Source organism: Pollachius pollachius (genome assembly GCF_949987615.1).
Source record: "Pollachius pollachius genome assembly, chromosome: 14".
Taxonomy (NCBI): domain Eukaryota; kingdom Metazoa; phylum Chordata; class Actinopteri; order Gadiformes; family Gadidae; genus Pollachius; species Pollachius pollachius.
Window position 1 is genome coordinate 329,416 of NC_136947.1, and position 14,113 is coordinate 343,528.

Sequence of the window (14,113 nt, forward strand, 5' to 3'; positions counted from 1 at the left end):
TAAATCAGGTGGTATAGCGGGTTGACTTGTAACCAGAAGGTTGCTAGTTCGATCCCCGGCTCCTCCTAGGTGAGTGTGGAGGTGTCCCAGAGCGAGACGCCCCCCGCTGACGGCTCCTGAGGGCTGGGTCGCCCTGAGGGGCTGACTCCGCCGTGTGACAGAGCGCACGGACCCGGGTTACTCGCTTTGGATAGAAGCGTTCGCTAAATGCCCTTCATGTAAAGATAAATGCGTGTAGGGCTGAGACTGGCTGGCGTCCCAACAATGTTTTGTTGTGCTGTACGGAATATGGAATGACTACCTTATGTAAATGCAGTTCCACTTATTACTACTGCGGCTCATACGAGAGGTGGACGTGAGCAACCATGGCAACCGCTGTGGGCTCCGTGGGTGACGTGGACCCCCAGGGGCCTGGAGGCTGTCTGGGTCAGAGGTACACCGGCCCTCTGCTGGGGTCACACACGGCTTTGTGTTGCTGGCTAGGGGGCGGGGCCAAAGGTTGTTCCACGAAATACTGCGACACAAAACGGGGTGATAAGCGTTGCTAAAAAAGATTCCCGGTATTAGTTTCTTAATAATTATATGACGTAGTCGGACATGCAAAACTGTCGTGTCGTTTTGTTTGAACATCAGAGGGGCGTTCTGAGTTCAGCCTATCAGGTCACACACACACACACACACACACACACACACACACACACACACACACACACACACACACACACACACACACACACACACACACACACACACACACACACACACACACACACACACACGGTAGGGAGAAATATACACGCATAACACACACTTACATATTGATAGAGGCAGTGAGTCTGAGATAATCACACAAAGGACTCAAACATAAGGCACCTGAACAGCTTACGCCTTGCTCTGAATGCAAGAGCAGATAATGAGGAAGTAGGACGGATGGACTCAATGACACTCAATAAATTTACCTGGATGTGAAATCTCTGAGTCGCATTGGACAAAATAATTCACTACGGTTGGCCCGGTCAAAGACAGTTTGACCAGGTCTTACTTTTTGTGCCTTATTCATCATCATCATCATCACCAGTAAAGTTTGTATTTGGGAGGTCCTCCTGCTAGTTTACACAATGTATCATTATTTCATTTAGCTAGCGCTTGACATTAAACGTGATGTGTGTTATTGTGTACTTTATATATTGACACACGTGTGTGTGTGTGTGTGTGTGTGTGTGTGTGTGTGTGTGTGTTTATTTCGGCAAGTTATTCTCTTTTCATCTCTCTCTGACCCCGTACCCTCTCTCTCCCTGACCCCGTACCCTCTCTCTCCCCCTGACCCCGTACCCTCTCTCTCTGACCCCGTACCCTCTCTCCCCCTGACCCCGTACCCTCTCTCTCCCCCTGACCCCGTACCCTCTCTCTCTGACCCCGTACCCTCTCTCTCCCCCTGACCCCGTACCCTCTCTCTCTCTGACCCCGTACCCTCTCTCTCCCCCTGACCCCGTACCCTCTCTCTCCCCCTGACCCCGTACCCTCCCTCCCCCTGACCCCGTACCCTCTCTCTCTGACCCCGTACCCTCTCTCTCCCCCTGACCCCGTACCCTCTCTCTCCCCCTGACCCCGTACCCTCTCTCTCTGACCCCGTACCCTCCCTCCCCCTGACCCCGTACCCTCTCTCTCCCCCTGACCCCGTACCCTCTCTCTCCCCCTGACCCCGTACCCTCTCTCTCTCTCTGACCCCGTACCCTCTCTCTCTGACCCCGTACCCTCTCTCTCTGACCCCGTACCCTCTCTCCCCCTGACCCCGTACCCTCTCTCTCTCTCTGACCCCGTACCCTCTCTCTCTGACCCCGTACCCTCTCTCTCCCCCTGACCCCGTACCCTCTCTCTCTGACCCCGTACCCTCTCTCTCCCCCTGACCCCGTACCCTCTCTCTCCCCCTGACCCCGTACCCTCTCTCTCTGACCCCGTACCCTCTCTCTCCCCCTGACCCCGTACCCTCTCTCTCCCCCTGACCCCGTACCCTCTCTCTCTGACCGCGTACCCTCTCTCTCCCCCTGACCCCGTACCCTCCCTCCCCCTGACCCCGTACCCTCTCTCTCTCTGACCCCGTACCCTCCCTCCCCCTGACCCCGTACCCTCCCCCTGGGGAGAGCTTTGAGACCTCTGCTAATTAAAGAGTTGTTGTTTCTAGGCGGAGGAGGGAGGAGCCGCGGGGTTGCCTTGGCTCCGTGAGCCCCAGCCCCAACAGCGCTCCAGTGGAATGGATCCGGAGCGCTGCTGGGTGGGAAGGGATTAACGGTGAACCCCAGGTGCATGTGGGCAGTGGGGATGTGTCAGGTGTGGTGGCACTTGTGATCTGTGGACTATGGGATGAAAGCCACACCTTACAGAGAGTAATGAGGAGGCTCTGTCTCTCTCTACATCCCACCGACTGGCCCAGTGTCAAATACAGCCCAGCTTTGTTCTTAATTCTGCTGCATAAGCGAAAGGTGAACTTGCATACACATAACATCAATACGAGACGGTATTACCAATATCCGGTTGCTAATTCTAGCTAATTCTGAAAGTAAGCTAATTCTACATCAGGCCATGGAGAGCATAACAGAGCATTGCTGTGATTGGTCATTGGCTACAAGGGACTCAAACGGTGGTGTTTGTCCCAGCCAAATACCTTCCAGGATGCGCTTTCTAAAAAATACCAATAAATGTGACGTCTCTGTTGTCATGGCAACGTTTATCAAGCCGTGTGGATCTCTCAGTGCGTGAGTTTCCCGACATGGATGAGGGGGGTTACGCCCGGCCGAACCCACCTGGTGCTGGGGCTTCAGTCGGCCGTTGGACCGTTTGGGACGGTTAATCACTCTTTCATTTCGAGGAGCCCCTAGATTTCTCCACGTACCCCTGGGGTACTCCTACCCCCCTCTGACTGCTCTGTACTCTCCGTCGTCGAACAGGGACAGAGCCGGCCCTCCGCCTCTGGAACCCACTTACAGCTGCAGAAACACCACCGAACTGGACTGAAGTCGGCAAATGGACACTTACGTTAAAACTGTTTTCGATCAGTAATTGAAATGGGAAATTAATGGGAAATTTTTTTTAACCGCATATTCTGTGGTCTGATGTTTGTCCGGCCCGGAAGCCACTGTTCCACGCCCCGTGGTTAGAGGAATGCTGCTCTGTGCTCTTTAAAGTCTGTTGTTCTGTCTTTAAAAACAGATTTTATTTGGACTAGATTGTGCTCTTGTAATCTCATGTGATTCTCAAGTGGGATTTGTAGATAGGATGTCATGCTTCTTGGTTTTTTGTAATTCATGTAATTATTTTTGGGAATAAAAAAATATATATTTTTAAAAAAATGTTGTTGTATGGTTAAGCCTTAACCATACAGTGCTGGGGGAGGCGCTGGAGAGTTCTGTCTCTATAACTATTCGTTAAAGGCTCTCTCTCCCTCTCTCTCTGAACCTCTATCTCGCCTCTCGCTTCATAACCCCCTCCCTGCATGATAAATGTGTATACAAACAGTACGTCTGTATCCTCAGTTGTGTTGTGTTATGTGTATGTGTGTTTGTGTATGTTTGCGTGTGTGTGTTTGTGTACTCTGGAGTTCTTTCACACAGAGCTCTCCACTAATGAGTTTACACACTTAGAAGATGGCCCACATAACTGCCTGTCCTCACCTTGTCAGAACCTACGCACACACACGTCACGTACATAAACTCACACACACACGTCACGTACATATACTCACACACGTACATATATTCACGCACACACACACACCACACGTACACACGTACACACACACACACACACACAAATTATAACTTAATTGTAGACAATGTTTGTGTTTTTTTCGCGGGCCGATCTCATGGAAACAAAGGAGATGTGACTAAAGAGGATGATGGAGAGCTTGAGACGATAAGAGGATGAATGAATGAGAGGTGGAGAGGATGAGGACAATAGGATGAGATGAAGAGGAGGAGGAAGAAGGGATGATGATGAAAGGGTAAGATTTAGTGGACGAGGATGACTGAGGATGAAAGTGTGAGTGGAGGAGAGGATGAGTGGATGAGTGTGAGATTATAAAAGGATGAGGAGGAGCGAATCAAAGGTTGAGGTTGGGGGGGGGGGGGGAGTAAACATCACGACCGTCACGGCCGGCGTTTATTCATCAACTTTGTCCAAACGAGGTGCGCTGGCAGGAAGGCGGCGGAGGAGACGTGCTAACAGCGAGCCAGCCGGGCGGAATCGCTCTGGCAGCCGCACCATCATTAGCAGGGCGGAGCGTTGGCTGTCTTCAGCGGGGGGGGGGGGGGGGGGCAACTCAACGGCCCTGCCAGCTTCTGCAAGTGCCCTTCCCAGCATTACCCCCCCCCCCCCCCCCCCTGCTGTGACTGGTGTGATGGGGGTGTAGGCGGGGTCACCTGGCCTCTTCAGATCATCTCTGAGGGCCTGATCCGCTCCCTGGTAACTGAAGGTCTGATGTGAAGCGTTAGACAGGCCCCCCCCCCTCTCTCTCTCTCTCTCCGGCCGCTCAGGTCTGCTCGGACCGGGGCTGCTGGGGCAGGAAGACCTCTATCAGGTGGTTGATGGCACTGGGCTGCTGCCCTGGGGTTGGGTGGGTAGTGGGGGGGGTAATGGGTTGAGGCGCCTGAACTGAGTTGAGCGTCTCTGTTTGTGGAGGTAGCTGTTTTTTGTCACTACAGGTGACAACAGCGTTGTTTCGTTTTGTGTGTGTGTGTGTTTGGACTTCCGTCGAAATTGCGTCTCCCGCAGCAACCTTTTGCCCCCCGGCAATAACCATGGCAACCAGAGGGCCATTAAGGGCAGAGTTATTTTTCTCTTGTTGATGGAGTATAGTTAGGGCCAGAGGAGACGAGATTTTCTTGACAGTAGCGTCCTTAGGCGTTTTCCGTTCGGAGCACGTCTGACGTTGGCCTAATCTGACGGGCGGCGGCCGGTGAGCGGAGCTTTCTGTTGGGGAAAGGTCCGGGAGGTAGGAGGTAAGGCCTCTCGGAGCTCACGGGCGCACAGGGGGAAGCGAGCAGACATTTTACATTCCTGTGTTGAAAGCGGCTGAAGCCAGTTTTTCTTTTTTTCTTTTTTCCTCTCTAGACGGGCAAACACAACGAAATGGAATAGGAAGTGTCTCTGGGCGACTCGGGAAGAGAGATTGGACCACGGGAACGGGAATGTACTTAGAGAGGGATGGGTGTGTGAGGATTAGGATGTACTGCGTGTGTGTGTGTGTGTGTGTGTGGTGTGTGTGTATTTGTGTGTGTGTGTGGTGACGATGATGAGTTTGATGTCCTCTGATGAGCGGAGTGATAAGTGAGCTTTAGATAGTAGTGAGAAATGACACTTCAGAGATAGAGCAATTAACAAGACGGCTCCATGTCTCTGTGTTGCTCCCTCTCCACCCATCCTCTCTCCCTCTCTCCGTCAGGATCTTTGCCTCCTTCTCTTTTTGTCTCTCTCTCTCTGTCTCTTTCAGCGGCTTTCTTTCTCTCTCCCTGTCTCTCCCTCTCGCTCTCTCTCTCTCTTCAGTGGCTTTTTCTATCCTTCTGTCTCTTCCAGTCCTTCTCATTATCTCCATCATCCTCTGACCTTGATGATGCCTCCTGCTCTTCTTCCTCGCTCCCTCACATTTCCTTACGTTGTTGACTCTTCCGTTATGTTCTTTATCCTTTGCTCTTCGTCACCCTTCCTCCCCCTCCCTTTCTCCTCGGTGCTCTATGTTGTAGAAGTGTATTCTTTCTTCTGACAAAATGTTCTTATTGTAAGTCGCTTTGGATGAAAGTGTCTTGTCCGTCCATTGGATCATCTGGTATCACCATGGTCACTACATTGTGTTGGTCCTGGGTTCAAAACTCGACGCACGTCTGTGGCGAGTGTTCTATGTGACATGTGATTGTGCACTGCATGTTCAATAGAAATGCATGTAGGATCAACTCTCCAGCTCTGCCCTGGAGCAAGGCACAGGCATATTCAATCTCTCGAGCCCTTATGGCCATTTGCAAAGCCAAACACATTATTTTCCCCGTTCAATATTATGAATCAAACATCATGACTGCACATGTTTTCCTTGGACAAAATGTTGATTCCAGTGGATTAATCTCTCTCTCTCTCTCTCTCTCCAGCCAGGAAGACATGTGCCCCGGCTGAGTTTGCGTGTCTGAACGGTCAGTGTGTTCCCGGCCGCTGGCGCTGCGACGGGGAGCCGGAGTGTCCCGACGGCTCGGACGAGGCTGAGGTCACCTGCAGTAAGAGGACGCACACACGCACGCACGCACACACGCACGCACACAACCCCCCCTCTAGTGTCTGGTTGTGTTCAGTAATTGCCTTCAACAATATAAACTCAAAGCTTTTTATTCTGTGGAGAGAGCAGCATCGCTACGCTAGGCTAAGCTATGCTAGGCTAGGCTAAGCTACGCTACTCTATTGTCCTGGAGGATAGGAATGCTGCGTGGTTAGTGCTAAGACGTGGCGTTTCCTCACTCGCTTGCTTCTGTATCCCGCTGCCTCCCACCGTGCTTGTCTCGAGTGAAGGAGGTGGTGGGAGGTAGGGTTTCAGTCTCTCTCGCTCTCTCTCTCTCGCTCGCTCGCTCTCTTTCTCTCTCAGGCGGGGAGAAGGCAGGTTTGTGATTTCCCTGGATGCTAACCCCCCCCCCCCCCCCCCCTCTCTCCACTTCTGGTTTGTCGTTCGCCCACTCTGATCCTCACCGCTGTTCGGTCCTGATGCGGGGGAGGGTACGGCCCCCTGTGTCCTCCTGTAATCAACGGCTTTGCAGAGGCAGATGGCGTCTGCTGGAGTATGTGTGGGTGGATGACTAGGCAGTCCATGCTAGAGAGGCACCTCAGACTGATGCTAGGGCAGGGGGGGGAGGGGCTACTGGGTTCGATCGCCTTCCTGGGGGCATCCTTGAGCCCCAACAACTACCTGCCCCTGCCCACAACTCCGGTCTAGGAGAAGACGAGTTCCGACTTGTTCAAACGTATTGAACCGTTTTCCAACTTGGAATTTCAGCTCTGAGATTGGGGTATAATTTCAGAGCTCCGGCCCGTCCGACTGATGTAGGTAGCAACATCCAACATGGCGGCCGTCATGGGGATTGGGAATAATGTTATTATTAAAATGTTTAAGACGTTTTAACACATAATGCGGTGTGTAATAACCAAATATGTGTTTGTATTGTTTATATTTCACTCTGATTATATCAATATTTCGACTATCTAAACGATTTTAATAGCTATCTTACTGATTCTAATCAGCCAGTGTTTGTCTTGTTTCATTGTATGTTTGGAGAGAAGCATAAGTCGCTGCTGGGTATATTTTTTGTGTTCAGCCATGAGCCACAATGTGCTGAACTTCCTTTGGCTGTTTATTTCCCCCCGAGTTAACTTGCAGCGTGTATAGCAATGGTGTCCGAAGGTGAAATCTTGGAGTTGAAACTTCAGAGTTCCGAGTCTTAAACTCTATTCAACAAATCTGCACATCCCAAGGACAAACCAACAACACACTTTATCGCAGAACATGAATGTGACGATGTGATCTATTCCACCGTTGTTCGATTCATCTCTGCATCCTCATCTTGAGATCAAAAACAGATTCTGGTGTCCTCCAAACACAAAGGTCAAGTACAACGCTGATAGTTCAATTCAATTAAAAATACTGTAATCGTTTCAAATATGCTTATTTTAAATCTGTCTTTAAACACATCATAGCATATAGTCTACTCAATAATTAAAACCACGATGTAAAGAGGCCACTGTGAGATCTGGAAGTTTATATGCAATTAAATACACTATATATATTTAACTGTTAAACTATAGAACATAAATCCAATTCCAGATAAATGAGCGGAAGGATTATGCGCCCCGACTTGCCGAGATAGATATCGACTAGAGGAGAGGCAGAAAGTCATTTATATGGAAATCCCCGATTAATTCACGCTGTAGTCATCTAACACGTACCGCAATGCACGCCAGTATTCCCCCTAAACCAGCCAGCTCTGTGGGCTGTAAAGGCATTGATTCTACCGACTCTTACCAACGTATTAAACGTATTAACGTTTGTGTCAGGAGGTCGTACTTACGGCTGGAGGTGACCTGTCGTTACGCCCCCATTGGTTCTAACAGAGTGGCTTTAGTTCTGGACGGCCTCAGCAGCGCCGCCCTGGTGGTGGGGACCTGCGTTACGCCCCCATTGGTTCTAACAGTGGCTTTAGTTGTGGACGGCCTCAGCAGCGCCGCCCTGGTGGTGGGGACCTGTTGTTACACCCCCATTGGTTCTAACAGTGGCTTTAGTTGTGGACGGCCTCAGCAGCGCCGCCCTGGTGGTGGGGACCTGCGTTACGCCCCCATTGGTTCTAACAGTGGCTTTAGTTGTGGACGGCCTCAGCAGCGCCGCCCTGGTGGTGGGGACCTGCGTTACGCCCCCATTGGTTCTAACAGTGGCTTTAGTTGTGGACGGCCTCAGCAGCGCCGCCCTGGTGGTGGGGACCTGCGTTACGCCCCCATTGGTTCTAACAGTGGCTTTAGTTGTGGACGGCCTCAGCAGCGCCGCCCTGGTGGTGGGGACCTGCGTTACGCCCCCATTGGTTCTAACAGTGGCTTTAGTTGTGGACGGCCTCAGCAGCGCCGCCCTGGTGGTGGGGACCTGCGTTACGCCCCCATTGGTTCTAACAGTGGCTTTAGTTGTGGACGGCCTCAGCAGCGCCGCCCTGGTGGTGGGGACCTGCGTTACGCCCCCATTGGTTCTCAAGGCCGACTCCAGTCGGCCTTGAGAGGCGGGCCAGTCACCGCAGACGGGTGCTCGATCTCAGCCAGACACCCAGCACCTTCTGCTGGGTCACTGACGGCTGAAGAGGAAGGAACCGAGAGGAAGGGTAAAGCGCGCGGGGGGGAGGTGAACTGGCGCGTTTTACGTGACTGAAAGCTGCCAGACCTCATCCTCGTCACTCGGTCTTTGTCATTAACCTCGTTGGACTGTGTAATTCCTTTTTGGCAGCCGCTCCTTAGGGAGGGAGACGGGGGGGGGGGGGGGGGGGCGGTTTGAAGTGCTGGTGGGTTTTCCTGATGAAAGTGATCAACCTTTTAGGGTTTCTGCTAGGCTTAATGAATCGGTTCCAGATGGGGAATCTTAACACATGAGGAGAGGTGTGGGCTGGCCTGTAACGCCTAACGAGACAGATTAAGCAGGGTTGGCCGTGGGGCGATGGCTATGAGGTTCTGATTTGGGCTTTGAAAGTTTTAAAGGGTTAGTTATATTTGTTAAGATAGTTGTTTAAGAAATGTGCGTGCAATCGAATGTTGCAAAATGTTGTTTTATGCAACCAAAATAAAGATGCTTCAAATGTGAATGTAAAAAATATGTAGAAGAATGAATGATATTAACTAATTATAATTGAACATACATGCTGAACTACCCTGAGAAATCGCATGCTTTTTATGTTGTATGTATGTGTTGTAAGGAGATGGTCGTACTAATGACAGTAGACCCTCGAGAAACAGCTTACTGGGACACTGCATTCAATCCTTAGTCTTTGCTGCTTCTCTAGATGATGAGCATCAACATGATGTAAAGAAACCTTTTCTGCCAACAGTCAGCGAAGACCCTTTACATTACAGGTATCAAGGAATATATATGTTATGTAAGCTTAAAACACCTGTGTTAGCGGTTGATGTGTTGTTGCTTAAGAACATTAAAACCGTTAAAACCTATTCAAATGAATCTGTCTGCTCTGCTTGATGTGGACTAACTTGCATGTATTACAACACGAGACATGTTCCTATTACATGCTGGCTTAATATGACTGCATCTGTTGCCACATCTCTCTCTCTAGTTGCTATCTCTCTCCAAATCCCTCCATCTCTCTCTTTCTATCTCTCTCTCTCTCAATCAATATTGCACACTGTTACAGATTTTAAACAGTCACATAATTTCTATCCCTGTCCATGTCTGGCCTTTCCTCATCACACTCACACACCACAGAGGAACATTACCTTTGCACTCAGATCCATAGAGATGCGTGCCAGAATATTTCTGGCTCATTCCGTGCGTTCATTATTACACGCTGGAGTACCGTCACGGTGGCATATTAAACATTTAAATTGAGGGCACACAGTGTGTCTCTCAGAGGGGCTAAATGGAATGTGTGTTCAGGAAGGCTTCGGACTACAACATCTCCCAACGCACGCGTCTCTTCCCGCTCTTTCCCAAGAGGCAGTCATTGTTTTTCTGCATTCTCATTGGTTCAACGTTCGAGTCACTTTTAACGTTTACAACACAAGGCGCGTTAATGGGAGTTTTGTTTCTTACTCTCAGTGTGGTGTGGTATCGGCAGAGGTTGAATCAATACGGTGCCTATTCTTCATAATTTTCTGCTTTCAATTATGGGGAAATCGTTTTTTTCTGGTGGAATGTTATGCAATGGATGCTCACTTTACCAACGTCAACCTCGTTTAACTCGACTGCAGAACCCATTTCAACCCAGTTGAAGTGCTCTTTGGAAAACAATGGTCGGTTTCATTTGTGTTGATTTAATTGTCATGGATAAGCGGATTAAATATGTTTTCCAGAGTGGTAGTGGTGGAGGAGGGGTGAAAGGGTTCTGCTTTCACAAACCTCTCGTAGATACCATCGATTCTGGAGGAAGAGATTTGTGATATTGACTTTTAGGATCCCTGATATCCACTGCTATCGTATGCCCGTTAGCTGAAGGTGATTTAAAGTTTGATGCTATTCATCTAGCCCTGTGGGTATAAAAGGCATAACGCACGGCCTTAAGTGCATTTTTATTTCCTTTTTAACACCATTCCGTCATAATTGTTCTCTTTGATTTTACAAGGGAAACAACACAAGAAACTTGAGTCTAACACAGCTAAAAAAGATTCCTTTTAAAGGTGGCTTTAAAGGAGTCTAAAGAGTAGGGCTCAAACACACCACGCGCTTGGCTGACCCACATGCTTTGATCTACTTCGATGATAACAACATTATTAACGTGATTGATACAAAAACAGGAAATAACGAACGCACTACTTCACACAGTGAGGGGTTGGGTGCAGCTCAGACAGAATGTACTCTTCCTCTTCCTCGACAAGAGACCTGGAGGGTGGCTGGGGAGAGAACACGACTAAGAAAAGCACTTTGATAATTACCGTCCTGCGTCTTGCTGTGTGTGCGCTCTCTCCCTGTACCGGATGTATAATTCACTGGGAGGGACGGGGTCTCTTGAGCCAGGACTTAATGACCCTATAAATCCCACTTTGACTCGTCCTCCTTTCAAGCCCCCCTTGTTATGCCATTTCATCGTCGGAGAGAGATCGCTCGGTACCCCAACCCTCAGCCCTTCACCCGACGTAAAGACACTTTAAAAGGGGGTGAAGGGCTTTCATATCCTGACGTCACATCGCAACGTCCCTTTTTCCTGATTTTAGAAGTATAGGAGAATAGGACATGTTATTATATTATTAACATGTCTGACATTATGATTGTATATACATGTTAAAGGTGTTTTGGTCCTTCTTTAGTTATTCATCGTGAAAGATTTGTCATTAATGGGAGACATCGTGTGTTTGAAACGGGCAAAGCGTTTCATACGCAAGACGTAGGATGAATATTACCAAGACGCTGTAGTCCGGTACAATGCATCTCTTCTCATTGAGACTCATGCCTTTTCTACATTGTCCCTGACAGGTGAATATTAACACGGCGTGAGGGTGATTAGTCAAAACAAACCATTTTAAAATCCATCCGCTGGCCTCACCACCCAGGTAGTGTCCACCCAGCTGGTTAACAGGCCTTCTTTTGAAGTGCCACGGACGCTAATGAGATCATTTGTTAAAACAAGATGTCTGCTAGGCTTTGCAGACCTACCGGTGACGTGGCCGTTACTCACGCCTCGTAATTGCACTCATTAAAGTTTTTTATTAAAACAAATGAGGCTGTGATGGAGCAAAGTTTCACCAAGTGGCTCCGGGTGTAATCACATGGGAACACAAACGAGGAACAAGAAGCCATTGTGTTGTTAGATGATGCGTGAAATTAATAACCACCAGTCTGTTTAGGATTACAGATTGGGGGGCGGGGGGGGGGGGGGGGGGGGGGGTAGGCATTTTTGTAATCTTTAGCACTCCATGCTCAGCGGTCTGATCGGATGACAAGTGCTGGTGGAAGCCTGGTTTCCGGGCGGGGGGAAATCTTAAGTTGTTTCTATCTATGATGGTTTTCTTGAGCCAAATAAATTCATCGAAATTAGCCATGTCTGTTATTGCCTCCATTTTAAAGGAGACAGTTATTGCAAAAATAAGAGCGGCTTCAGCTGCCTTAGTTATTGTCTTGAATGGGTATATTGAATGAGGACTCAGACCTGTCTTCCTCCTCCCCCCTCTTTCGCTTCATTATTATTACATTATGACGAGCCAAGAAAAAGAGTGCAGCGTTTTAATGTCAGCGAGTTGACATTAAGGAGGCGACGCAGAAGCATGAGTTATACGTCAGCGTTGAATTGCCGCCGTGGGTCTCTCTGACGACGCTAGCAGTTATGCCGCTCCCTGAGGTGTGGTTACATTTTTGAAGAGGTGTATGGAAGCTACAGCAGCGACGGCTTTCTGCTGACATACAGACCCCTGTCGTACTCAGGCCGTGCCCGCACAGTGCCCGCGACGGCTATTCAGCACAGACGTATAAATGAGGCCTAAGTGATGCTGTCAGATTCCCTCGTAGCGCTAAAGGGGGATTCGTTCCTAGACAGACACCAGGGGGGGGTGTTGGGGGGTGAACGTACACACCAGACAATGGAGATGACGTGTGGATGTTGGGTCTGGGTTAGTCAGTGTAATTGCTTTCTATTATAGTGGCCGTCCCGCGCCAGACCCCATTAGCTACGTCTTTATAAAATCAGAGGTTGACCGATCGATAACCGCAACGCTGAGGAATGGACAAGCAGAGGGACGGGCCACCGGGGATATTCACTTACCCTGCACAGAGGGAGAGAGGGAGAGGGGGAGGGAGGGAGGGAGAGAGAGAGAGAGAGGGAGGGAGAGGGAGGGAGAGAGGGAGGGAGGGAGCGAGAGGGAGAGGGAGAGAGGGAGAGAGCGAGAGGGAGGGAGAGAGAGGGAGAGGGAGGGAGAGGGAGAGAGGGAGGGAGGGAGAGGGAGAGAGGGAGAGGGAGGGAGAGAGAGGGAGGGAGAGAGAGGGAGGGAGAGGGAGGGAGGGAGGGAGGGAGGGAGAGAGGGAGGGAGAGAGAGGGAGGGGGAGAGAGGGAGGGAGAGGGAGAGAGGGAGAGAGGGAGGGAGAGAGAGAGAGAGGGAGGGAGGGAGAGAGAGAGAGATTGAGCTCTTGCTTCATCAAAGGGCCATCCATTAACAAGATAGGACAGCTTTTTCTCTCTTTATCCCTTTTCACCGACTTCCTTCTCCCCTCCTCCCCCCCTCTTCTTCCTTCGTCCCTCCCTCCTCCTTCCTCCCTTCCTCTCCTCTCTTCTACTCCATCCCTCCTCCTCCTCCTCCTCCTCCTCCTCCTCCTTCTCGTCTCTCTATCTTCGCTCGGTATCGATTCCTGTGATTCTTGCGTACCGGTAGAGATGGAGGAAGGTCATTTGGCAGTTGGACCCCTCATATGTGCCAGGTCCTCTCTCCGGCTCTCGGCGACAGTCACGTCTCCTCCGTCTTCCTGTCCGTCTGTCTGGTTTCTTTTTTGTTTATTTGGCCCTTCCACAGAATTTGATTGAAGGAGACATTTTTATTTTCTCGAGCTGTCAGGTTGTTGGAGGATAATTTTTATTTTATTTGCTGCCTTCAACTCATCTCAACAGTTTTTCTTTTCTTTATTTCCCTTGACTCGTGCTAATCTTTTATTTCCCTTCTGGTTCTGAGTTTTAATCAATTATTTAACTGAATTCCCCCTCCAACTTGTTTTTCATTGCTTTTTACTGCTTTTCCCTTCCCTCCCTTCTCTCTTCTCTAATCTTCTCCTTCTCCTGAACTCCTGAACCAATTTCTAGAATTAATTTCTTGTGCTCTACCGGGCTCGTTTCTCCAGAATCATAAGATCTAAAACCCCGTTGTATTCCCCACACTAATACCGGCGGTTCCTTCTCTGCCGGTGGTATGGTTA

At 49.8% G+C, this 14,113-nt stretch overlaps 1 protein-coding gene across 1 annotated transcript in view; it reads left to right on the top strand.

Annotated features, from left to right (window-relative positions):
• The window catches only part of LOC307085651 (low-density lipoprotein receptor-related protein 8-like), a gene marked incomplete at both ends in the record, with an annotated part of 84,095 nt that overhangs the window by 30,060 nt on the left and 39,922 nt on the right, over window positions 1–14,113 (top strand). The window contains one exon of the mRNA XM_079750517.1: window positions 6,132–6,254. Within this exon, the coding sequence (XP_079606643.1) occupies window positions 6,132–6,254 (123 nt within the window). The remainder of the gene's footprint in view (window positions 1–6,131; window positions 6,255–14,113) is intronic.